The 26272-nt window shown below is 37.6% G+C and overlaps 1 protein-coding gene across 2 annotated transcripts in view; it reads left to right on the forward strand.

Annotated features, from left to right (window-relative positions):
- The window catches only part of Atp8a2 (ATPase phospholipid transporting 8A2), a 638978-nt gene that overhangs the window by 157421 nt on the left and 455285 nt on the right, over positions 1-26272 (forward strand). For both annotated transcript variants that reach the window (XM_058580786.1, XM_046448077.2), the window contains exons 3-10: positions 13433-13532; positions 14001-14099; positions 15250-15295; positions 16113-16153; positions 20609-20682; positions 23205-23274; positions 24272-24399; positions 25881-25992. In XM_058580786.1, the coding sequence (XP_058436769.1) occupies positions 13433-13532; positions 14001-14099; positions 15250-15295; positions 16113-16153; positions 20609-20682; positions 23205-23274; positions 24272-24399; positions 25881-25992 (670 nt within the window). The remainder of the gene's footprint in view (positions 1-13432; positions 13533-14000; positions 14100-15249; positions 15296-16112; positions 16154-20608; positions 20683-23204; positions 23275-24271; positions 24400-25880; positions 25993-26272) is intronic.

A 26272-nucleotide genomic window follows, 5' to 3' on the forward strand; every position in this document is an offset into this window, starting at 1 on the left:
ATACAACATGCAAAAGTTATCATAGATACAAACCTATAAACAAATAATGTATATATCTACATGAAAATTTTGGAAAAGAATAATATATATATATATAGAGAGAGAGGTGCTACCATACCAAGAATCAGAAGAAATATAAAGCTTCTAAGAACATTTTTTTTTGGATAGAAATTGACAAAGCTATCCATGGAACTAAATACATGCTAATATATTAACTCAGTTAAGTGGAATGAGTAATTGTTTATTAAACATTGTAGCTATCTGTCAGGATGAAGATAAAAATGGACTTCATCCTATAATATATGTGAAAATCTTTTAGCAGAGATTAAAAGCCAATATCAAAAATATCTGTAAATCTTGGAGTTTATATATGTAATTGAGGGATGGGAGAGAATTTTGTAATACTAAATGAAGGTGCTTTAAGTTTGTTTTTTTTTTGAATATTTACATTGTCCAATACCTCTCTGTATGTCGAAAGTACCATTATAAAATACGTGTTCGAAGACTTCTTAATGCAAAATAGAATTAATAGACAATGCCAAGAGTTCTTGATATTGATTAAAAAAAAAGCAGTGGGAAAATGTGTACAGTGTGCTAGAAGGCGATATTGCAGCAAAGCCATATGTCCCATGTGCATGACAATATGTCCAAGAAAACATGTTAATGTAACAGTGATGCATTATTTGACATAAGACTGGTCATTAACATCAATGACTGACATAAGTACCGATCATTAACATCAATGGCTTGCAGGGATTTGGATAATAAAGAATGTTCTTACTCATTGCTGGTAGAAATGGTAAGTTTAAAAATCCTTTTGGGAAGTTATCTACTATCTATTAAAATGATTCTCTTGGAAGAGAAAAAGACTTTAGGTGGAAACTTAGGAAAGAAGAATGAAGTGTGATTTTTAATACTTAACCAGTGTTCAAGGAAAGATGCTCATGGATGTTTATTGTGATAAGGAAATAAATAAATGCTCTTGATGGAAGAATGGCTGAATAAATGGCCAAATATTATGTATAACAGCTGTTAAAAGAATGAATTAGAGGGGCTGGGGTGGTGGCTCAGTGGTAGAGTGCTTGCCTAGCATGCATGAGGCACTGGGTTCGATCCTCGGCACCATATAAAAACAAACTAATGTATCCACCTAAAACTAAAAAGATACATACATAAATAAATAAATATTTGAAAAAATGAATTAGAACTATATCATTGACTTGTAAGGATTTTTTTGTACTATTGTTGAGTAAATAAGCTAAATTCAGAAAATGGCATACTGTCTCATGTTTATGGAATACTGGCAAATACGTATGTAAGTCTGTGTAAGATTATGCAAGTTTGGAAAAAAGAATGGGAGGGCATATAGGTTGATATTAAAATAACCATGTGTATATCACTGTGGGTTTTTAAAATTAGATTCTGCATATATTCCACAGAAGCAAATCTGTTTCAAACTGATGAAGCTTGAATTCAGGATATCTGCCATTCCAAGGTCTTAGGAGGGATGATGTAGTAAGTTTACATGGCCGTCTCAGTGTAATTTATGTGGCTATAATAAAATACTACAGGCTGGGTAATTTGTAATGAATAGAGATTTCTTTGACTTGTGGTTCTGGAGACTGGGAAGTCCAGGATGGAGGGGCTACATCTATGAGGACTTTCTTGCTGTGTGATAACATGGTGGAAGGCATCGCTTACTACAGTAGTCTATCCATGAGGACAGAGCTCTCATGGCATAATCACCTCTTAATTGTCCATATCTCAACACTGTTGCTTTAGGGATCAAATTTCTAGCACATGAAATTTGGGGGGACACAGTCAAATCGTAGCAATGGCCAATTGTTTTTCTTCAGATTAATAGAGTTGAACCTGGATTGGGTAAGCATGTTGTCTCTGTAGACTCACCTTCTATCAACTTTCTGGTCCTGTTAGGGGACTTGGGAGTGGAGTAATTTGGAGATTTGAGTAAGGAAAAGTTGAGTTGGATATAAGATTTAATTTGGATGTAGGGATGTTTTATGTAGTGTGCTCTTTTGTGAACAAGTACATCATTAAATGTCCCAAGAGTAAGCAGCAGCAGTGCTCCTCCTGCCCACCAAACCTTGCCTAGAAATGTGATTCAAAGGTATAGTAGCATTGCTAGAAATCTCAGAACATCAGTGTGGCATCTTACACTGAAAGTATGTGAGTCGTATTAGAGAAACAGTGTTGAAATGTATGGGACCAGAAGCTAGTCTGCAAAAAAACCTTCCATATTTTATGTTTCATTTATGAAAGAAATTTAAGAGACATTTCTCTGAATTTGACAGCTTTCATAAACATTTAAATGATATTTTTATTGACAAGTTGTGGAGCTGAAAGAAACTTTACCAAAAGATCAGTGAAAAATAATCTATCAATCATAGCTAGAGGAAAGAATGAATTTTCTATTTTTTTCAATAAAAACTTTACAAAATTGTCATTTAAGAAGCTACTTAAGCAAATAAAAGTGAAAAATGCTTGTGTGTGTGTTGTGGGGGGAAGTATTATAGTTTATAAAATATTGTTTTCTGGGGTTTGCAATGTGGTATTTTTCAGCTTCATGAATTTGTCTTATGTTGTGATTTTTTTCATTCTAAATAAACACTCACTTTTGTGCCTAATTTTGCTTTTGTAATTCTATATTTTTCTCAAGGCCAGATTTTCAAATTTTATGCATATTTTAAGCAAATTACATCCAGTACCCTCAAATCTCAATATAACTTTGGATACACACACACACACACACACACACACATATACATACATACATACACCCACACACACACCCACACACACATATAGAGAGTAGTAAATTAAAAGATCAAAAAACATTTTAGAATTTCTCCATATCATCTATAGTACTTTGTTTTCATATGAAATGACCACGAGTGAATATACAAGAAACAAGTGCAATAAAGCACCAAATTCTGTGCATGTTAGATTTCATTGGGATGAATATTTATATATTAATGAAATAAATATATAAATAAATAAGCACCAGTTCTCTGAGGATTTGTATTAAATAATTACTGAAGACCTTGTCCTGGCTCTGATACCTGAGGCTCCAATGTTGTTCACTTCGAAGAAGGCGCTGCTATTCTGGCTGGCCAGCAGAGGGCACTGTGCTGCTGATCTGGGGTGTGCAGTGAGTTTGAGAGAGTTAAAGAGAACAAATATTTGATGTGATCAGATTAGAGCTCAAAACTTTCTTTTGCAGTCTGTCTGATTCTCTGATTCTGCCTTCCTTTCTGTCACACACACGTAAAGTTGAAATGGATGTACACTTCTGGCAGACATAAATAGGGAAAAGCTTGCTAGAGAAGATGACCCCTTGGGCTGTTGGCTCAAAAGAGGCGAAGGATGTGGTTTGAAGAAAGGAAGAAAGAGAAGTTCTAGGAATTTGGCGAAGGATAAAAGGAAGCCAGAGAACTTAATAAAAGCGACTACTCTTCAGAATACAGTGATTTCCATTTAAAGGGCAAGATCTCTGCTCTCAATTTCCCTGTGGGTTGAGTTATAGGGCAAAGACTCCTGTGCTGAAAGCCATATTGCTCATCTCAAAGGAAAATCTCAAAGGAATTCATTAAAATTATGTACCCTGAGTGCTGTACTAACGTTGCTTCTTATTAGACTCTTACGGGGCAAATTAGAACTTCGCCTCCTTTTATCCACAACCTGGGACTCAGTTGTTTCTGTACAAAGAAAGTGATTGTGGGGAGTAACATCAGATATGGTAGTTACAAGATGTTTTTGTGGTGGGAAGTAGTGGAAGAACAAATTGGGTATTTAGCCTATATTTCATGTTCTAATAAACAGTTCCTTATGTGTGACCGCTCCTAAAATTAGCTAAAAGAACAGACTGTCCCTTAATAGTTATATTTGGATAGTAATTTTTATTTATAACATTAAATTATTATTAAAATAACTCATGTTGGTAGTTAAAATTTCAAGTATTTAGAAGGGCTTATTGTTAGAAATCAACAATCTGTAGCCCCGCCTCTCCCATCCTGGTCCTGTTCTCCAAAGGCAACCACTTTGAACTCTTTCTGTGTAACTTTTTAATCCCTCTCTTTGTTTTTTGTAGGAACATTTAATGGTTTGATGTTGATTCTCACATCGGTATTGTTAAGTCTCTTTTAATTTTTAGCTTTTTTTGTTTTGTTTTACTTTCTGTGAGTTTTTCTCACCTATATTTCCCATCCCTTTTATTGCCTTCTTTTAGTTAGGCGAGAATGCTTCAAATTCCCAGTAGCTCTGTTATTGTTTCTTTTAAGAAGTAGTGTCTTGCGCTTGTTTTATGTGATGTGTCATCGCCTTATAACTGAGGATATTAGCATTTTTAAAAGTATTCCAGAGGAAGGACTCATACACATGGGCATGTAGAGAGCTGTTTTCTGTCCTCCATGGGTTTGTGCATTTGCCCTTGGGAACACCCCACTCCCTGGGTGAGCAGCCTGGCGGGTGAGTTTCCCTGCAGCCAGCAGAAGGGGACCTGTGGGAGAGCCGCTGAGCTTCTTTTATTAGTCTTTTGCTTTTAGCCCTTTCTAGTTTGTCCCATGTAGTTTCTCCAGACTCTCCCCTGATCTCCTGGGTCAGCTCCCTATGTGTAGATTTTAAATACTTCCCTTACGCTTTCTGTCCTTGCCTGAGACTCTATCTATCTTGTCTCCAGTTTGAGGGTCTCCTCAGCTCTGTAGTCTGAGCCCCCCAGCCCCCATACTTATCCCTTACCCTCAGCACACTGAGATTGGCCCCTCTGTCCTGCCTGATATGTGACTATGGTGGTTAATTTTATTTTTAAGATTTTATGTATTTATTTTTGTGGTGTGGGAAACAAACCTAGGGCCTGCATGCGAAGCAAGTACTCTATATCCCCAGAGTATAGGCTGGGCTATATCCCCAGCCCTACCTATTTATTTATTTTTGTGGTACTAGGGATGGAACCCACGGCCTAGCACATGCTAGCTCTACCTTGGAGCCACACCCCCTACCTCTGAGCTATCCACTCCCTACCTGTGAGTCATACCTTCAGCCTTGAGGTGGCTAATTCATGGGTTAACCTGAATCATGGGGTTTCCAGATATCTGGTCAAACATTTTTCTTTGTTTCTCTGATAATAATTCTGAATGAGATTAACATATGAAATCGTAGACATAGTGGGGCTGGGGTTGTGGCTCAGAGGCAGAGCGCTTGCCTACCATGCATGAGCACCAAATAAAAATAAAGATATTGTGTCCACCTATAACTAAAAAATAAATATTAAAAAAAATTAAGAAATGGTAGACATAGTAAGGCAAATCACCTTTTGCCCAAAGTCTGAGCAGAACAAAAAAGGCTGATCCTTCACCAAGTAAGAGAGAATTCCTCCTACCCATTAGCCTTCAAACTGGAGTGCTGGTGTTTTTCCTGTCTTCACACTTCAACTGAAACTTTGGTTCTTCTGCATTTTGAGCCTGTTAGCCTTTGGACTAGAGCTGTACAGTTGAGTCTTCTAGGTCTATGGCTTGCTAGTTCATCCTGTAGGTGTTAGGACTTATCATGCTTTTTAACTGTGTGAGCCAATTCTTTATACTAAACCTCTTTGTGTGTTTCTCTTATAGACACATATACACACATACAAATAATCTATATATCATCCCTATATAGAATATATATGTGTGTGTATATATGAAATGTGTGTGTGTGTGTGTGTGTGTGTGTACATATATGAACAGTTCCTATTGGTTCTATGTCTCTGGAGGACCCTGAACTAATACAATGATGCTCTTGTTAGAACTGAATTCCTCTTTTAAAGTGGATCAGCATATCTTCTCAGAAAACAGTTGTGAAGGTAGAGCTTGTTCTTCCTGATGCTCAGACTGTGGCTCCTTTTCAAGCTACAGCCCCTCTGTGAGCTCCTCTCCTGTTGCAGCCCACACTGAGACAGCATCTAGGAGGCATGCTCAATTTTTTTGGCAAAAAGCAGAAAGGAGTCTATTTTAGAAATAAAAAAAATCTCTTGCTGATAATTTCATTTCCAGCTTTTAAAACTGTGGCTATATGTTCTTACTTTCCTTTGTGCTATTTTCTGGTGTCCCAGTGGCCAGAAGTAGTAAATGTGTGTCATTTTGCAACCGTGAATCTTAGGCTAGCTGGACCTTTATGCCATCAGAATCCCACACGTAAAGACTTAGTTGCCTCATGTTTCTATGTTGACTTTCAGCTAGATGATTACACGGATATTTTTGCTTTATTAAATTTTGAGCTATGGGTTTTCCTATGCATTTTCCTATATTTGCATGATAAACTAACAGGAACACTTCAATTAGAACTATATACGTTTGAATGAAATTTGATTATTATGTGTGAAATTCAGAAAAATAAATAACAGCTTACCTCAGATTTTGCCATCTTTATAAACTTGTTTGACTCCTTGAAACATGGAGGACTCACAGATCTTGCTTTCTGCCTAGCCCTCAAGTAAACATTTGTGCTTTCCATACTGGATATCACTATGTGCCAGTCTCCTTCCCTCCTGCTCTCCTCCAACTTGTGTGCACCCCTTTCTTGCTTTTCCATCAGGATTTGTTCTGTGTTGCAGTCCCTTAACCCTATATGCTTGGGAAGTGCCAGTTCTGGGTCACTAGTTCCCCTCCTCATAACTAGTGCTGCTCAACCTTCCTGACTGGGAGCAGAGAGGTATGGAGCCCTAGCAAGAGGTGAAAGCACTTCTGCTTCGATAACCAGTTTCAGAGTTCTGTCCCACCTTATCTGATTGGTAGCGTGTCAGCACCTATGACATCCTGAAACCATTCTTTCTGGTAGGATGTACCTCTCTCTTCTTGGAAAGAATATATTAAAGTTTTGAATGAAGGGCCAAAGGTTATGTAATTAAATGCAGTATATCATGGTTCAGGTTGAGTATCCCTTATTCAAATGCTTGAGATGGAGTTGTTTCCAATTTCAAAGTTTTTTTGATTTTGGAATATTTGCATTAACTTTATCGGTTGTTTATCCCTGATCCAAAAATCTGAAATCCAAAATCCTCCAAAATCCAAAACTTTTTGAGGGTTATGTTGATGCTCAAAAAGTTTCAGATTTTGCAGCATTTCTGAATTTGGGTCTTCCTGTTAGGGATGCTCAATTTGTTAGGATTCGATCCCTTGGTCTGTTTGCTCTTTTTCTGAGACATGGGCAAAATTGAGCCTGAACTGGGATGACCCTTGTCCTTGTTGACCTTTAGCCAGATATTTTTATAACAAATATATGTTGTTTCTTTTTTTTGAAAATAGATTCCTTATTGAAAACGATCCTCATTTGTAATGATCCTCTGAACCTGCAGAGCAAAATAAAGTAAATCTCATGACTCATTTCTATTCAATTTTATATCATAAAGTTCTCATTTTTCTTGTAAAGCATTTGAGTAAAACCCACTTTTCAGTGCTGTCACATTTAAAGATATTAGCTATAAATAGCCAACGTCTCGCATTTAGAATTGGTTATCCAAGACTTATCCACACTCTATTTGCCTGGCAGAATTCTCAGTGATCAAGATGTTATCTTCTTCTGAGCTCATATTTCTACAGAAGTGTTGAGGTAAAGCATTTCACATCCAGAGTTGTTTCTTGATTAATGCATTGAGTAATAGAACAGATTAGGAAATCAATTGCAACAGGGCACTCACACTATGTAACAGGAATTAGAGGGGTAATCTCTGCTTTAGGATCTTATGATCAAAGATGCATTATAAGATAATTAATCAGTAATAAACCCCCTTTTTCTCAATGGATGTGTTTTATAATGAATAGACTAATGGAGCCTATGTGAGCTGTATTAAAGAGCTATAAAAATTTACAGAGTTTATAGTACTGGCCCTGGTTTAATTAGTACATTCTGGAAACAGACTATGAGATAAGGCAGTAGCTGGCATTGTGTCCTACTGTGAACTAAGAAATAGGAATATAACAGGAGGGAGGAAGAAGGTGCTGGGGAGTTGCTTTGGCCAAAGTATATTGCTAGATTGTGTACATGTATGTAACAACAGATCCCATTATTGTGTACAGCTACAATCACCAGTAAAAAATGTGGGGAAAAAAAAGCCCACAGTTTTCTGGTTACTTGAACAACAACAACAACAAAAAAAAAAGTTGGAAAATAAAATCTTAATGTTCTCAAGTGAATTTATTGCCGTTTTATTTATAACTGATGAGATGTCAGGAGTTTAATTAAATCATGTGAAAATTTCTGGAATGGTGATCATATTCTAACATTCTAACATTGATGGACCCTGTTTATTGGTGGGAATTCGTATATTTGAAGAGATTTACAAAATATGATTTGGGAGGGATGTTTGCCAAAGGAGTCAGTGCTAGATGGGGAAGACCATGGACTTTTCTGTCCACTGAGATGTCCTCTTGGGTGACTCCCAGAGGTGCAGGTGACATTGTCATTCTTAGATGCGGCAGAGGAACACAGAGGAGGACCTTTGCTTTTAGCGGTCTTGCTCTCCTTCTCAATTGTGGTTTTGGTTTAATGCACTTCTAAGGGCTAAATGAATTAAGCTATTTATAAAGAAATGAGCAACCTTCTTAGGATATTTAATGTAAATCTTCTTATCTTCAACTTGCAGCAATTCAAAATTCCTTGTAGAGTGAATATTTGAGAGGAGAAGAAGAATGGTATCTTACAGGGACCTGGGAAGAATGCAGGCCTTCCAGAACATGAAGTCAGCATCTGTGGAGAGGCTTAAAAGGGTCATTTTGCTCTTTCAGCAAATATTGAATATTTCCTGTCTTTTGGGCAGATACAAGAAGTGTTCTTCTGCATGTAGCACAGGAGAATGGGGGGGGGTGGCTTCTGGCTGAATTCACATGCTGATGTGGATTTACTATTCACATTTTGAAGATAAGTATTAAGCCAGTTTAGTTCTGTGTTCCTGAATGCTTGTATTAAGGGGAACTTACACTTTGAGCAGTTACTAAAATCTAGATTTGCCTCTACTTGTTGTTGACAACAACAACTTCAGTTTTTCTCATTGCTGGAAAATCAGACTCCAGGATTATGGGTGGTTCTTGCTTTCTGCTGCATTCTGGAGTTCAGACTCCTGCAGTTCTTTGTGATTTGTGAAGTCGGGTAGGCCCAGACACATATTTTTGCCAGGCCCTATTTTCTAATCAGTTGTTTCCCATACTTGCCAAATCCTGAGAGTTGCCAGGAGGAGCATGTGCAACATAGACATAAATGATCCAGCACTGATGAGCAAGACCTCATGGGAGGGGTTTGCAGAATTGATGTAATTGCTAAATCTAGTCCTCTCCTTAGAACCTTCCAGAGGCTTACTGTGCCTGGAGGTAAAAAGGCTGCATGTGGACATGAGCTACTAGGACCTTTGTGTTGTCCTTGTCTCTTCAATTCCAGTGGTCTTCATGCTCTTCCACATGTGTTCACCTAAATTGGCCCAGCCCTCCAACAGGAGGAACATGGGAACTCTCCCTTCTAAGCATTTGGGTACTTGCTGTTCCCTCCCTCTGCAAGCTCTTCCCTGCAACCATGTGGATCATTCCTGCTTCTTTGCCTCCCTCAGGGTTTAGCTCCAGGACACTTTCTCAGTGAAACTCCCTGATCAGGGTATTGAAAGTGCACCCTGGCCCCCAGCTATATTTTAATCCAAGCTGTGCTTCATTCCATGCTACTTATTGCTCTCTATCCTCTCCTGTGCTTTATTCATTTAAAAGAATCAACCTTCTCATTCCTGATGCAGTCTTACTAGGGTGTGATTTTTGACTACTCAGTTCCCTGTAGCATCTCAGAGTCCAACACAGTGCTTAGTGCACATTTGGGGCTCAGCATATATCTGCTGAATGGGGGCCTAGAGTGCAGCTCAGTGGAACAGCACTTGCCTAGTATGTTGAAGTCTTGGGTGCAGCCCCAGCATGCCTCTCCTCCAAAGCAAAAAAAAAAAAAATCTGTGGGATGGATGGATGGATGGATGGATGGGTAAATAGATGGGTTAATGGATTTGTGATGAGTACCACCATTCTTCCTGTCACCTGGTGGTCTAACAGACATTTAGGGGGAAACTGAGTAAACCACAGGAAGTGTTCTATTTCCACAGGGTCATTTCTCCCCAATTTCCAGGCCCTATCACTTGCCCAATGCGTCGCCCTCACATGTAGCCGTGTGTTCCTTGCTGTGAATAGCTGTGCAGGAGTGAGGAGGCTGACTTGTGCATGGGTGGGAATGTTTTTTGGGGTGACTTATTAATGATTCATCAGGGTGAACAAACCAGCCTGGTAGGCAGCGCCTTCATTCTGCAGTTTAACACTCCCATCTTGTTACATTTTCCACCTTATTATCTCTTACAGTGTAAGATCTTGTAGTGTAAGATTCAACTGCTGTACTGAATTCAAACAGGAAATTTTTACCTCTCCAGGAACTGCTCTAAACTCTCAGTACTAAAACTGGGGTCCTTGCACCTTCAGCCTTGTCCTTGCTGGGGAGCTGCTTCATGGTGTCTGCAGAGGTTCCTAGAACCAACCCCCCTCTGTATACTGAGGGACAAATGTATATTTGGGTAATTATTTTATTTTAATGCTACACAGTAACCCTCTCTTGCATGAGTTTTCTCAATTATATCTATACTTTTTAATTTTTAAAAATATTATAAATATTTTTTGTAGTTATAGATGGACAGAACGCCTTTATGTTATTTGTTTATTTTTATGCAGTGCTAAGGAGTGAACCCAGTGCCTCACACATGCTAGGCAAGCACTCTGCCACTGAGCTACAGCCCCAGCCCTTCTCTCAATTATTGATCATGATGTTTCTATCTCAGATGAAAACATTTTGTACTTCTAGTAGAGTGAAAGTAAGTGTGTACTTCCCTTCCCTACTTTTGTTTTCCTGTCTCTCCTTCCTCACCAGCTCTCCACCTTCATAATGTTCAGAGACATGTGGGTCTCTTAAGCATGCTGAGCCTTTGACTAAAGAGGAAAATGTTCACACCTAGAAGGAGCCATGTGCCAACTGTATGTGTGCATATAGGTGCACATGTTTGTGTGTGTGTGTGTGTGTGTGTATGTACTGTGCAAATGGAGTCTCAAGTTCAAGTGTTGTATTCAAACTATCTTGCAAAACACTTTCTGTTGTCTTATCTAAGAGTGTGTAAAGTTTCCTGCTTCCTTTCCTGCTGATGTGAGTTGCTTTATTTCAATGGTCAGAATGGCCATCAAGAATGGAGGGTGTTCCATTTGACTTTGTCCTCTAAGTGTTAGTTAAGAAGACTTCCTGTACTGTGAGCTCTCTCATGTTTAGCATGTTTTCTCTACTCTTTGATGTGCATAATGTTAGCTAGTTTATTCTGTCTGGCAGAATTTTTCAGTAACATCCAAGTATACTGTTGGGAAGAGGGACTCCATCCATGTAAGCACTTATAGCTAATAAAGTGATATCTCTTTAAGGGTCAGATTTTTAAAGTTTGAATTATTTTGAAAATGATCTTCATATATTTTATCATACATCTCGAGCACCTAGGCAGAAGGCCAACAATGATTTTTTTTTTTTTTTAAGGACAACTGTGATCACTGTGAATCGTGAAATGCCAGGCAGTTGTATCATGGGAAGATCTTCTCTGAGGTGGTGGCATTAAATGTGACAGGAGGCCATTTCTTGATACATTATATGGCCTCAGGCGTTTGTGTTTCTTGAGATGTCAGCTTTGGTTTTATTTTGTCTTTCTGGGACCAGTTGATGTCAGGTATTAATAATAGTACACGTGCCCCTGGTATATGCTGTCTCCTGAGCCCTTTGTCCTTCTCTTTTGATGCTTCTAATTTGTTGTGCATTTGGAACCTGCTAGATAATCTTGCTAGAATGTATTTCAATTAAGGATGGGCTCAGAGTCATGCTTTTAGACAGTGATCTAGGCATCAAATAAGTACTTGACTCTCTTTCTTTTAATTTTTAAGTAGGTACTTGAATAAACCTGTAGGTAGTTTATATACTTATGGTTTATTTTACCTCTTAGGGTCTCCGTTTATAACTTTGGTTTATTTCATTGTTTATTAGACCGTATTGTGCTCTGTGTCAGGAACATATTGAGATGAAGTGAACATTCTTACTGTTTCCATAATCTGTTCTGGAGCTAGAGAAATAGATATAGCCATTTCTCAGTATCTGTGGAGGATTGCTTTCAGGGTCCCCCTCAGATACCAATATCTGTGGATGTCTAAGTCCTTCATATAACATGGCATAGTATTTGCATTGAACCTACATAACATTTTCCCTTATACTTTAAATCATTTCTAGATGACTTATAATATCTAATACAATGAAAATGCTATGTAAATAATTGTTATACTATAATATTTAGGGAACAATGACAAGGAAAAATGGCATGTTCTGTACAGATGTAACTTTCTTTATTTTGGATATTTTCAATCTGTGGTTGGTTGAATCCATGGATTCAGAACCCGAGGATGCAGAGGTGTACCTTATGAATCAAAGCAGACTTTACATGACAAATGGATAAACACCATATTGCGGGCTTGAAGAATAAATAGTCATTATGACTTTGGTCATATTTAAGGAGTATATAAGACATGGGAGGATAAGATGGGAAAGACTTTTTAACCATGGAGAGGCTTGTAAGGTGGAAGGGAGAGGATGGCTCAACTGAAGCAAAATGTGAGCAAAGGTGGACAACTAATGGGTGCATAGAAGGAATGGAATTTGTTTAGGTGTGGTTGCAGCACACAATATCAGTGGTGTGTATCCAGACAGACACGTTAAACTGTTAGGTACATGTGTGTACCTAACGTGGCTCATGGCTTCTAGATGAGGGGGGGCAGATGTCTCTGCTTATACTATGTGAAAACTAAACAAGCATGTATGTATCAAAGTTTGAACACAAAGATCACCTTGGGAGATTTTCTGATCAGGTGTCTCCTTCTATAAAATATAGGTCTGTAGGAGAAGGTCCACACTGCAACTTCCTTGTCCTGAGTTTTTTTTTTTTTTTTGTAAGCAGCAAAGAGGTGTTTATTGCGAGCTAGCTCGGTCCGCGTGCACACACAGCAACTGGTGACGCTGAGAGGCCCTGAGCCCAGGGTTTGCAGCAGTTTTATACACTCTTTGGGGAAGGTAGGGACTTCACATACATCATAGCATCTCTTAGCAAATCATCACACACCGCAGGAAAATCAAACAACAACTCTAAAACATGATTAGCACATTCATTGGCAGGAACAAGTTGGGGGTGATTGGTTACTACAAGAGGGGGATTCGTTTGAACTGATTGGTTTAAGCCAAGTTTTGAAACATTATGTTTTTACAAACTGGTTGTAAAGTTTTAAAAACTTTTTGTTTTGTTCTTTTTTTTAAAAGGCTTTTCATGTGTAACTAATGGTAGGATTTTTCTTTGCATTTACAGTACAGCCAAGTACAGCGTGTTGACATTTCTACCTCGATTCTTGTATGAGCAGATTAGAAGAGCTGCTAATGCCTTCTTCCTCTTCATTGCCTTATTGCAGGTAATGCCTTTTAAAAAGTACTTAAAATTTGCATACTTAATTACATGCAAAAAGGAGATTTTGATAACAGGTTCCTTAACTTGAAAAAGTGTTACAATAGTTGCCTATAGTTTGTTTCCCTAATCTAATCATTGATGTTATCAACAAATGTGATTTTTGTAGAAGGAGAGACTTCTTTTGGTATTGCCTTAAGGATAATTGAGTTAGTAAAAGAGGCATGGAAAAAATGGTTCTTGAGGGGATATATTTTTAACTCTTGTGTTTTAAACACATTAGCAATTGAGTAAAATTTTAAAAAAATATCCAAAATGCATAGCTAGTTTTAAAAATAAAGCAATCTTTTTTTTGTGTGTGTGTGTGTGTAACAGAAATGGAGTGGCACTGTGAAAGAGTGAGCTGTAAGTGCCATATTTTCTTTTATCATGGAGGATTTTAATGTGCTAACTTCCCTTTTGTGGTCTTTTACAGCAAATTCCAGATGTATCTCCAACAGGAAGATATACCACCCTGGTGCCATTTATCATTATTTTAACAATTGCCGGCATCAAAGAGATTGTAGAAGATTTTGTAAGTGTTTGCTTTTTGGATTACAACTGATAATGTATGTGCTGCTTTAGATGATATGTCCGATACAGGGAATTAGGCAATAGTTTAACCAGCCTTTAGACTGGTGATAGTATTTTTTGGGGAGATAACTTGTACTCAATGTCTTAGATACACAAAGTGATCCTGGAGCAGTTTCTAGACCGCTTTTGATGTTTATCACTATTGTTTCTTAACTCCTGCTTTAAAGCTTGTTAATTTGGATAGCAAAGAAAACGTTATAGTGCTGTTCAGGAAAGCAGCATTATGTTTGATACACCTGAGGGAATTTTACAAGAATATTTCTTCTCACACTTTTAACCTGTGGCATCTCCAAGTTCCTTGGCTATAGCCATGTTTCTGTTCTCACTCTTTCTTCTTTTCTTTCTCTGTCTCCCTCTCTCTTCCTCACATGCTCACATGCACACACTTGGTCTCCTAGACACATGTACATCTTTTGAGGAATAGGTAAATCAATTAATGTAAATTGAGATTGAAACCAGCTGTCTGTTGTTGGGTTTATTTTATTGAATTGTTCTTCTAGTCTGTTTGCAAACAAATGAAAAGTAAGGAGCTTGTTGACTGTTAAGAACCAAAACATCATCATTTATACCAGAATAGACCACATCTAAATTTAGCAAATGATACTAGATCACAAAATAATTAAGCTGACTTTTATAGCATTAGAATTATTAGTTTCTGGGGGCAGTTAATTTCTTTGACTCCAGTTCCAAACCTCTTACTTTGCTCTTCTTTTTGTCCTTTGGAGCATTAAACCCAGGGCCTCATACATGCTAGGCAAGTGTTCTACTTCTGAGCCACATCCCCAACCCTTTTTATTGTTTATTTTGAGACAAAGTCTCATTAAATTGCTTAGGGTCTCTCTAAGTTGCTGAGGCTGAACTGGGACTTGTGATCCTCCTGCTTCAGCCTCCTGAGTTGCTGGGATTACAAATATGTCCTGCCAGCTTGGCAACCAAAGCTGATCTTGAAATTGGGATCCTGCCTTAGCCTCCTAAGTACCTGGAATTACAGACATGCACCACTGCACCTGGTTCTGCCCTTATTGTTTGTTATTTCAGTTTTTCATTTAGAACTTTTGAATCTAAGAATCATTTGTTTCTTTCTGTAACAGAAACGACACAAGGCAGACAACGCAGTTAACAAGAAGAAAGCAATAGGTAAGATACCAGAGACTATCATTTTTTTCCTACATTGTTGTATGACTAAGACCTGCATTTAAGTAAGTAGTTAATGCTACTGAGATAAATTAGAAAAATAATATTAGTCCTGATAATTAATATTTGAAAAGGACTGTGTATTTTAGGATTTTAGAAAAGGTTGTAATTATCATGAACTAGACTGTGTTTATATCCATTGAAGTATTCATGTCCCTGGTTTATACTCTCTCCCTACCTCCCTTTTTCTACTTTTTATTGTCTTGCTAATTTAGCTGCAGTTATTTTTATTGTTGTTGTAATTGTGTGTTTGACATCTGTTTTTTTCCTGCTTCTGGGAGGAATATAAGTAGATTTTTTTTTTTTTTTTTGGTGAGGAGTGAGGGTAGGTACCGGGGATTAAACCAGGGGTGCTTACCTACTGAGCCACATTCCTGGCCCATTTTTGTTTTGGAGACAGCTTCTCCCTAAGTTGCTCAGAATCTCACTAAGTTGTTGAGGCTGGCTTTGAACTTGCACTTTTCCTGCTTCAGCCTCCTGAGCTGCTGGAATTACAGGCATGTGCCACTGCACCTGGCATAAATAGATTTTACATAAACATAAATATTTATGTGTTTGCAGAAATGTATGTATGTTACAGAGTATATAGATTGGGGCTCCATTTTTGTGGATAATGATGTTATGTTTTTCTGTCAAAGGATACGATATGTTAGAATTAATAAATAGAAGTTTAAAAGGAGCCTTTTGGATTTTTAGGAAGCTGCTTTTATTTGATTGTCACCAATCTTAACTGACTCAGTGTTTATTTTTTCTTTTCCAGTGCTAAGAAATGGTATGTGGCATACCATTGTATGGAAAGAGGTAAAAACTAATTTTAAAGATAATACTGGAAGGTGTTGATTTAGAGATTTGTAGTGAATTGTTCGTATTACACAATATAAAGTTTTCATTGAGGTCAGGTCATCTCCATTTTATATAAGTTTTTCCATTAGGTCTGCTGAGAGCTGATGAGGGTTTCCTCTGTTTCTGGCCACTTCTAGAATGTACTTGTGAACTTCATTTCTCAAATTTCAAAGCATTTCTAAACCCAATGTGAGAAACATTTTCTGTTGTTCTCTTGACCTAAATTCAGATGTTTAGAGTTGTTTTTTTTTTTAAACTTTGAGATTCTCATTTCTAATAATTATTGGTGAAAGAGTTATCACTAAATACAGAGTTTGAGTAGGACATCCTGTGTTTTGGTTCTGAGGTGGGAGTAGATGAACATGAACAATAGTTGCTGCTCTTAACTTCATGGTAGCAAGAAATGATTTTTGACCATATTCCTGGAAGCATGACATGGGGAAGGTTCGAGAATGGTGGTCTTTGGTTGTTTGAAATAATGAACAGGAAATATAGAAGAAATCTGGTCTGTTATCTTGATATTTTGTAACTGATAAAATTAGCTTTTTAAGTGAGTCTGTTAAGAGGACCTTCTTAATGGATCAGAGATGTTTTTCAGGGATGCTTCTCATTAGTCCTCTCATTAGTCTCATCAAAGCGGATGATTTCAAGAGAAAACAGCTTTTTAGAAGGGCAACTAAAAATAGTTTTTATTGCTAAACAATTAGCAAACAATGTTTTAAATATGTCCTATGGTCTTATGTATCTGAAAAGAGTGACCAGGATATGGTTATTGCAGCCTTCACTTTGGTTTTGTTTACTTTTGCTTACTTTTACAAGATCCACCACCTTTTAAAGAAATTTCCCCTTTATAGTGTTTTTCATAACACCTTAACCTTTATAGCCATCTAGAGGTCCTGTGCTGCCCACATTCATTGGTCTCCCCGTCATGTGCAAGTGAAGTGTGGTAGTTCTTGGTCAAGACATTAGAAATTGTTGACTTTGGGGAGAGAAATGCTGCTAGTGCTTAGGAAGTCAGGGGTCCCCACGGCCCTGAGGAATTGCCCCTTTATTTTTCTTCCCCAGAAAAGGCTCTGTGTTAGTCAGCTTTCTATCACTGTGACCAAAGTACCTAACAAGAATAACTTAAAAGAGGAAACATTTATTTTAGCTCATGGTTTCAGATATTTCAGTCCAGAGTTGGCCGAGTCCATTGCTCTGTGAGGCAGGACATCATGGCACAAAGAGTGTGGTGGAGGCCAGCTGCTCCATTCACTATAGCCAGAAATCAGAGAGAGGGAAGGGGTGAGGGGCTGCGTGGAAGAGGACTGTTCCAGGGCACAACCTCGGTGACCCACCTTCTCCAGCCGTATCCCACCTGCCTACAATTACTACCCAGTTAGTTCATTTAAATTAGGGTGGATTGATTAGATTACAGCTGTCATGATCCAATCCTTTCACCTCTGAGCATTCCTTCATTAACGCAGGAGCTTTTGGGGGACACTTCATATACAAATCCTAACAGGGACCAGAGTGAAGAGGAATTTGGATCTGGATTGTCTGATGTTACTTAAAACAGTGGGAGATGGAGTGATGGTCACAGATTTTTGGGTTCAGAAGTTGATGGCCTCAAAATTTCCTTAAAGCTCATTTCTATTTCCCCACATACTTTTGGGAGAAAAATACCAACAGCAACAACACACCTGTTGAATACCTTGCCACATGCATCTTTATTTTAAATTTAAAATGCATTTTATTTGTTTATAGATCCATTTGCCCAGGAAGAATAGAGCATGGCCCCTGCCCTTGTTGTGCAGTGGTCTACAACACTTGGCCAGCATTCCATCACCTCAGAATCTGATCAAACACAGATCTGGGCCCCCTCCAAGATTTTGTGATACACTAGGTTCTAGAATTTGCATTTTTAACAAGTTTATGGGAAGAGGTTGATGAGGATGAAGTGGGGTGCACACTCAAGAACTGGTATAGTGGAGAGACAGTTGGCATGCTGAATTCTCCAGGGCGTGTGCAGGTGCCTTGGGAACATCTTCAGTGGGCAGTTAATCTGGAGTGATTGGTTCTAGTCAGGCAAGGATTTTCTCAAGAAATGTTCAAGGAAGAGGGTGTGAAATTGAGTTGTTTGGGAGGACCAGGCACAGCTGTACAACGTAGTATAGTTCAGAGTGAGCACAGGGATGTGGGAGAGAACAATGGTGTCTAAAGCAATAACTCTAATCCAAAATGTGTTGAGGCTCAAGCAGCAAGCTCCTGGGGTGGAACTGGACAGGCAGCCTTCAGCTAGATCTCAACAGCTCTAGTCACTACTGAGAGCGTTTTTTTTTTTGCCTCCTTCATCAGTAAGAGACTTGAAGAATCCTATGAGGCTAGAATGAACTCAGGGGCCTGGAATGGTTTCTTTTCCACTGTATTAATTCTTTTAGATAGTATCACATATGCAAGGGGCAATCATGTATAAGAATATCAAATAGAAAATCATTTTGAAGCAGATTCCCAGGTAAGTAGTTTCTCATGAACTTGAAACTTCTCTCTCTTTCTCTCTCTCTCTCTCTCTCTCTCTCTCTCTCTCTCTCTTTTTTTTTGTGGTGCTAGGGATTGAACCCATGGCCTTGTGCATGCAAGGCAAGCACTCTACCAACTGAGCTAAATCCCCAGCCCTGAAACTTCTTAATACTTGATTACTAGAAAAAAAATATATATTTAAATTTAGAAATAAAGGTGAGAGAAAGCTGTAATTTCCCTTGTCTTCCCCCTTTGAATTAGGAAAAAAAAAGTCTTTTTAAAAATTTTTTTTGAAATAAGGACTAATTTTTCTTTCTAGTGTTTTCTCAAGTTAATTGCTGCTTCTGATTTTTCTATGTAATTAAACTGAATAGATAATTTTTAGTTTTAAAAAGTACTTTAAATTTACATAAATATCCCTTGCTTTTTGTGCTGATGATTGTTAAAATAGCTCTGTAGCAGTGATTCTTTAACTTCACTTTATCTTGGAATGTACTTTAATTATATGCCTTTCTTTTGCCTTTAAATTGAATACTAATTTATGTCTTTGAATTTGGTACTAACTGTAAATGCACAGGGTTCTAAAGATTAATTTTTACCATCCTTGTCTATGTTGAACCCAATTAGACTTCCCCCCACACTTTGATAGCAGTTCACAGCACTAATAGAACACCTTTCAGAAAACTGTTTCTTCTCTCAATAGTAGTTTTTGTTTTTGCAGTGTTTGGGATTAAACCCAGTCTTTGTACAAGCTAGGCAAATGCTCTACCACTGTGTCACCCCCTACCTCCCTGAAAGAAAATAGAACGGGTACCTGCTAGTTTTTATAATCTAGTAATTTTTCACAAGTATTATATCATATAAGTTTCTAAAAGAATAATGATATGGTTAGAATAGGAAACAGGAAACATTAAGTACCCATTTTGCATTTTGCAATTTTGTAATACTTGGTCTTCTTTTTAGATGTCATAGAGAATTCTAATTCCCTTGACTTTGTCACTGACGATGTCCATTCAGTGACACACATGCTGAGTAGGACTACACTCATATACCAATTTTGTGCCAGATGCTGTATATGCCACCTTAAGAGCCAGTGGTATTCTTTTCCCATTTTAGAAGTGAGGGTTCTGGAGCCCTGGGAGGTGAGGCAGCTTGTCACAATCATAGAACTAGTATGTGTCTCTGAATTTGGGACTTGCGCCTGTGCTTGCTTGATTGGGAAGCCCACAGTCTTTCTAAGTTGGTGCTTCTTCTGAAATTATTTAAGTGATTTTTAGACACTTACCCAGGAGGCTTTTGGAAGGCTATTATAGCCTATCCTGGAGTACTAGTTAACAAATAGATAATTGTAAGAAAATGTAATGTTCATAATTGTTCAGATGCACCTCTTTTCTCCATTTCTTTTTTTCTTTTTCATGAAATGGTGATGCAAGTTGTCCCTCAGTATCCATGAGGATTGGTTCCAGGATGCCCCATAGATACCCCAATCCACTAATGCTTGAGTCTCTGATCTAAAATAGTGTATCATTTGCATAAAACACAAGTACATCCTCCCATATACTTTAGATAAACCTCCCATATACATCCCTAGATGACCTAGTAGAATGTAAATGCTATGTAAATAGTGTTATACAGTACTGCTTAGGAGATAATGACAAGAAAAATTTATATATTAAATACAGGCACCCCCCCCCCCCGCCAATTTTTGATCCTTAGTTGCTTGAATCTAGTGCTGCAGAACCCACAGACATGGAGGGCTGACTGTGTTCCAGGTTGTGTGGAAGCATTTTCCTTTTGCTGTTGCCAGACATGGTTTAGTTATATAATAACTTTCTTCTTCATTTATTTAACTACCCTGCTCACATTTGTGCTTTCTTTTCTTTTGTGCCTCTCTGTCCTTGTCCCTTTCTGTAGGTGGCAGTGGGAGACATCGTAAAGGTCCTCAATGGACAGTATCTTCCAGCAGACATGGTCCTGTTCTCCTCCAGGTCAGGTGTGCTAGTGGGCACATTTTTTTTGAAATGAATATTATCAACAATTAAATATATATAAAAAAACAACTGTAGAACTCTTGAGCCATCTTTTCTGTTCTACCCTGTGAATTACCAGAGTTACCATCCTATTCTCACTATCCTGTTCTCCAGTTAGTACTCTATTAGCTAACTGTAGTTTGAGATTTTGAAGCATTTTGGATTTCAAAATTTTGGATTAGGGATGCAGAATTGTTACAGTCACACAAACATTCCAAAATCCAAAACGATCCAAACTTGGAAAATCTGAAAATCCCAAACATTTTAGATAAAGGATACCCAACCTGTGTTTTTTTCAATTGCCTTCTCTTGCCTTGACCCTTGGTTTTGTTTCTGCCATTTGTCCTTTTAGGCTTTTTCTGAATTCTTTTTCTTATAGGTTTTGACTTCTTCTTGGCCTTTCTAGGGTATTCTCCTCATTGATAAGTACACTGATTCAAGGGCAGTGGAGTGATACATCCTAGCATGCAGGGGGCACTTATCAGACACTTCAGCACCAGTTTCCTGGTGGGTCAGACAGATAACAGTCTGCCCAGGCAGAACCCAGTTCTGCCCTTGAACAGGTGTTCACAGAAACACAGGCATTGTCTCAGTGTGGACATGACCTGAGGATGATACTTGCTCTTTATTCATCCACAATTCAAGCCCCATTTGCTCAAGTGGCATTACCTTGTTCTCCAGGTAGTTTTATGCTAGAAAGGTGTCATCACTCAGTGATATACATGATGGAACAGTGCAGCTCTTGGCTTGATGAATAAAAGTTCAGAGCAAACATCAGCCAAATACAGTGGTGGTTCTAGCACTTAGAAGTCTGAAGAAGGAGTATCCCTTGAGACTAGGAGTTTGAGAGCAGCCATGGCAATACAACAAGACTCTTTTTTTAAAATTTTTTTTAGTATATAGCAAAGAAAGAAAGTCAAAATCAGCATAAGGATAAACTTCCATTCTTGATTTTAAGATTAAATTATGATATTAAAAACTGTGTCTTCTATATTAATGGGTGGCTAGACTCATAGATCCTCATGCTGTTTGCATTTTCTATGATTACAAACAGTGTTTCTTGTATTGGATTTGATCATTCTTTAAGTTCTGAGCCTTAGCATTCATTTTATGCTAGAGATGAAAAATTTAAAAATAGGGCCTGTGTCCTATGGAGGTAGAAAAACACTGTAAACAGGGGGATTCATGTTTGGCCTTATTCGTAGGAAACAGAGTAACTCTTTAGACATGTTAAAGCTTTGATCACTTGGTAGTTTGGGTTAGGAGTCTTGTCTGTGACCCTCAGATCACTTAGTTTTAATATGGGATGGTTTGTCTGAGCTGACATATCATCAGGATACTCCATGTGCCTGAGTGTGCACTTTGTGCTGAGTAGCCTGCTCAACACAAAGTGTCATTTAATCTTCCCAACTACCCTGGATATCCTTCATTCATGCGTGGGACAATCAAGACACAGAGAGATTAAACCACTTGCCAAGACCATATAGTTCCTTGAGGTAGCATTAGGGGACTTGAATTTAGCTAGTGAGTTGCAGGGTCCATTCTCTTAGCCATTAACTATGCCAACTAACCTAAATCAGAAGGTTAGAAGTAAGAGTTTTATCTGCCACACTTATTTTAATTCTTTGGATGCTGTCCTTAAAATTAGGTATGAAGAGGTGAATTTGGTGTCAACATACTTTATATACAAACAGAGATATGGTAAATTGTGGTATAAAGGTGTATTAGGAATTGTAATGTAAAAACAAAATAAGAGAGCTCATGTATAATGGCATAATTTTGCGTGAACATACTTTATATACTGAGTTACGAAAAATTGATGAATAAAAGTTCAGAGCAAAGATCAGCCAAATACAGTGGTATCCACAGTGCTGTGAATGGATAATTATGATTATAATGCATTCCACTATTTTCATGTATGTAAGAAAAATAAATAAATAAACAAAAAAATTAGGTATTGGATTAAATAGTTGCCTTTTGACCCAGTAGAAAGTACAGGGAAGCAAAAAGGTCTGTCAAGTTTATGCCTTGATTCCCTAACTTCTGTGACTGTCATTTTCCTCAAAAAGTGTGTTTGTTCTGGCCACATGTTTTGGTCAGGTGTAGGCCCAGCCTCAGCCTTTAAGGATTCCCCTAGCCCAGTGGTTGGGTCTTACTTAGGGCATCATGTGTTTTTGATGTGACATCCTTTTCTTCTCATTGACTTTCAGTCATTTCTGTCTTCTTGAGGCCAGGGGGTCCTTATGTGGGGCCTTCGAGAGTGGATTATTTGGGCAAACAACTTTGTATTGCTGTTGAGCCCCAAAGATGGAGAGTGTGTCTTCCTTTATCACCAATCACTACTACTAATGTGGTTGTTTATAACAGTGTGTTTTGAAGGACTCATCAGCAGACATGGTTTTCATAATAGTTGATGAGCTATGAATCTAGGGAGATGATGTTACTAAATGTGGCCCTCTTTTTCCTTTTTCTCTCCTTAGTGAACCTCAGGCAATGTGTTATGTCGAAACAGCTAATCTAGATGGGGAGACGAACCTTAAAATACGTCAGGTAAAGTTACCTTTATAACTCATGTTATAGATGTTCAAGTTACAGTTGGTCCCAAATGTACCAGTCATTGTCTTTTGTGGAGAAGTTTTTCAGCCACCAAAGGACAGGCCTTAACCCTAATGAAATCTATGGAAATAATGTGTCTTTGATTATAAGGGGAATTTTTTGAGAGGGACCAAGAAAAAGTGGACTTTATTAAATTGTAGGTCATGGAGGGAGGGTATCATGTTTTCCTTTGTATCTTACTGGCCTCTCTATCTGTGATGCTGAAGAGAGGGGACATTCTCAGCCAGATTGATCTGGGTGATGGAAAGAACAGCAACTCTAGTGGACAAATGGAGTAGACAGGCCCTGGGTATCTCAATTTACATTGTGTTGAAATTGAGATTCTAATTCTGGAGAGTGGTATATTATACCCCAAATTTTCATGCCTTAAATAAAATTATTCTCACCATACATTTTATTCTAACATGAGAAATAATATTTAATGTATTATTGACACTTTTTCTGCTGACTAAAGTTTAATTCAATAATTCTGTCTACAGATCTTTCTTTTCTCCGTAGATTTAGACATTTTCTTTTCTATTTGGAATTAATGAAGTTTATTATACTATTTTGTTTTTTATGTATGTTTGGAAATGTTCAGAATAAAATGTTTTAAAAATCAAAAAAGAATTAACAAGTTCTAGGCAGTGTAAAATATTGAAGGGATACTTTATTTTCTTGACCAGTGTTAGAACGCTTTCTAAAAGTCATTTCAATATGTTATTATTTAAGCATGGAATCTTCATCTTCTGCTAAACTGAAATCTTTTGCATGAGATTGTTGTGGTAAAAGCTGCCAGCTATCAGTAAGGATTTTGAGGGGCTGATATTTGCTTTATTCAATAATTGCATTGTAGATGGCTGGTTATATCCTTATGATTGACAGAATGCTGAATGTTGTCCCTTAAACATGGAAAAGAGTGTTCATTTTTGTCTTTTGATTTAAATTTTAGGGATTGAGTCAAACTGCTGACATGCAGACGAGGGAGGTGTTGATGAAATTGACAGGAACCATAGAATGTGAGGGGCCTAATCGTCACCTCTATGACTTCACCGGTACCTTGCACTTAGATGGGCAAAGGTGTCAACTTTCTTTATTATTATATTATTATTATTATTATCATTATTTTTTAATAATGTGACTAAGAGTTACTGAAGCTTTGGAAAAGTTGTTTGTTTCCTAGTCTCATAATATTTGAAAACTATAAGATTTCTCCATATTTAGCTTAATTCTTAGGCAAATTCTCTACCAAGTGAGCTACAACCCAGCCCCAACTGAGCTTTTCTTGAAAAACTATTTCAACATCAGTTTAAAACTTCCCTTCCATTTAAACAAAAGTGATTTTTAAAAATAAATAAATTTATTTATTTATTTTTTATGTGGTGCTGAGGATCGAACCCAGCACCTTGAATGTGGCCAGGCAAGTGCTCTATACTGAGCTACAACCCCATTCCCCAAGAAGTGATTTTTGACAAGAGCCCAAGGGCCTAAGATGAAGTTCATAGTAGGGGTCTGTTCTTCCTATGTCCCTGTGACCTGCTGAACAGAAGAAAAGGTTTTAGCTATAACAAACAGAAAAAGCAGGAGAGATACCTGAGTTGTTTAACAGTCAATAAACTTGTACGAGAAATTTATCCTTTTTTTTTTTTGCTAGCTCTCTTCTAAATGGAATTTGTTTGTATTTTATAATTTTTATTTTTGCAGTGCTGTGGATCACACCTAGGGCCTCCCACATGCTAAGGAAGTGCTCTACCTCTGAGCTAGGACCCCAATCCCCTTTTGTTTCTGGAAAGTTGAATAAGTAAATTGTTATTCTTCCTCTATAGATATTCAGTGCTGGATTGTCTATATTCTGTTGTCCTTGTCTCGTGGTATTTGTTTTATTGTCCGAGAGTCATCTTGGTCAGATGTTGGGGTGCAGTCTCTATCTGCTGCCCTTCCTTTATCTGCATGCTCCTTATTAGTGCCTCCACAGCCTGTCAGGTGCTCCTTTTTATTTCCAATAGACCCTTGGCTGGGAAGGACCTGTTCATAGTAATCAACCCAAAGCAAATATGATAACTAAGTGCACTTGCTTGTTGATTGTCATTTAATATGTGTAGCCAGTGTACATAGCCCCCTTTTGAATTTTTAAATTATCACTCATATCTTTATTTGATGATTACATTATCTTTGACAAATTTGATATGATACATTTATTGCTTATTTTTTTTCTTATTATAGTCTATAAAATAAATTGGGTTTTCCAAATGAATAAGCATCTGGTTGTTATTTTAGCTCTTTCTTTTCTAGGTATTTTGTTTCACAACAGGATTATAAGAGACATAATTCCCTTTAAAACTTCATAGGAAAAAATAACAGCCTCTTTCTCCATAGTGATGAGTGAATAAAATGGACATTTTCATGGGTCTTTTTTTGGTAGATTAAGCCAAAGGTAACATTTATTGATCAAATTTGACTGAAGGGAGCATTTGCTTTATTGTGGGTTTACATTTAAGGGGTAAGCTCAAGCTTGTCTTGTCAGACTATCATTAAATATCAATGTTGTTTCTTACTTTTAGCCCTGTTGCCCTTGGGCCTGACCAGATCTTATTAAGAGGTACACAGCTTAGAAATACTCAGTGGGTCTTTGGCGTAGTTGTTTATACCGGACACGACACCAAACTCATGCAGGTAAAATGTTTCTGTGCTGCAAAACAATAATAATTTTAGTTTGTCTTTGTTCTTACTTATTTCCCCCCACCCCTTTTTTTGTTTTGTTTTGTTTTCATTGAGTGTAAAGTTTGAAATTGCATTTAGGAAGCTCAAGTTTGTCTTTCAACCTAAATTAGGAAAGAGAGTGCCTTAGGTAGTTTCTTCTGGATTTTTATCTTAACAGATATTTGTTACCTCTTGCCTGAAATACAGATGGTCTTTGTTTTCTAGATTTAAGAGGGATGAATGATTCTAACTT

The sequence above is a fragment of the Marmota monax genome, unplaced genomic scaffold (genome assembly GCF_021218885.2).
Source record: "Marmota monax isolate L192 unplaced genomic scaffold, Marmota_monax_Labrador192_F-V1.1 WCK01_AAM20220418_F8-fsc00043, whole genome shotgun sequence".
Classification (NCBI taxonomy): Eukaryota; Metazoa; Chordata; class Mammalia; order Rodentia; family Sciuridae; genus Marmota; species Marmota monax.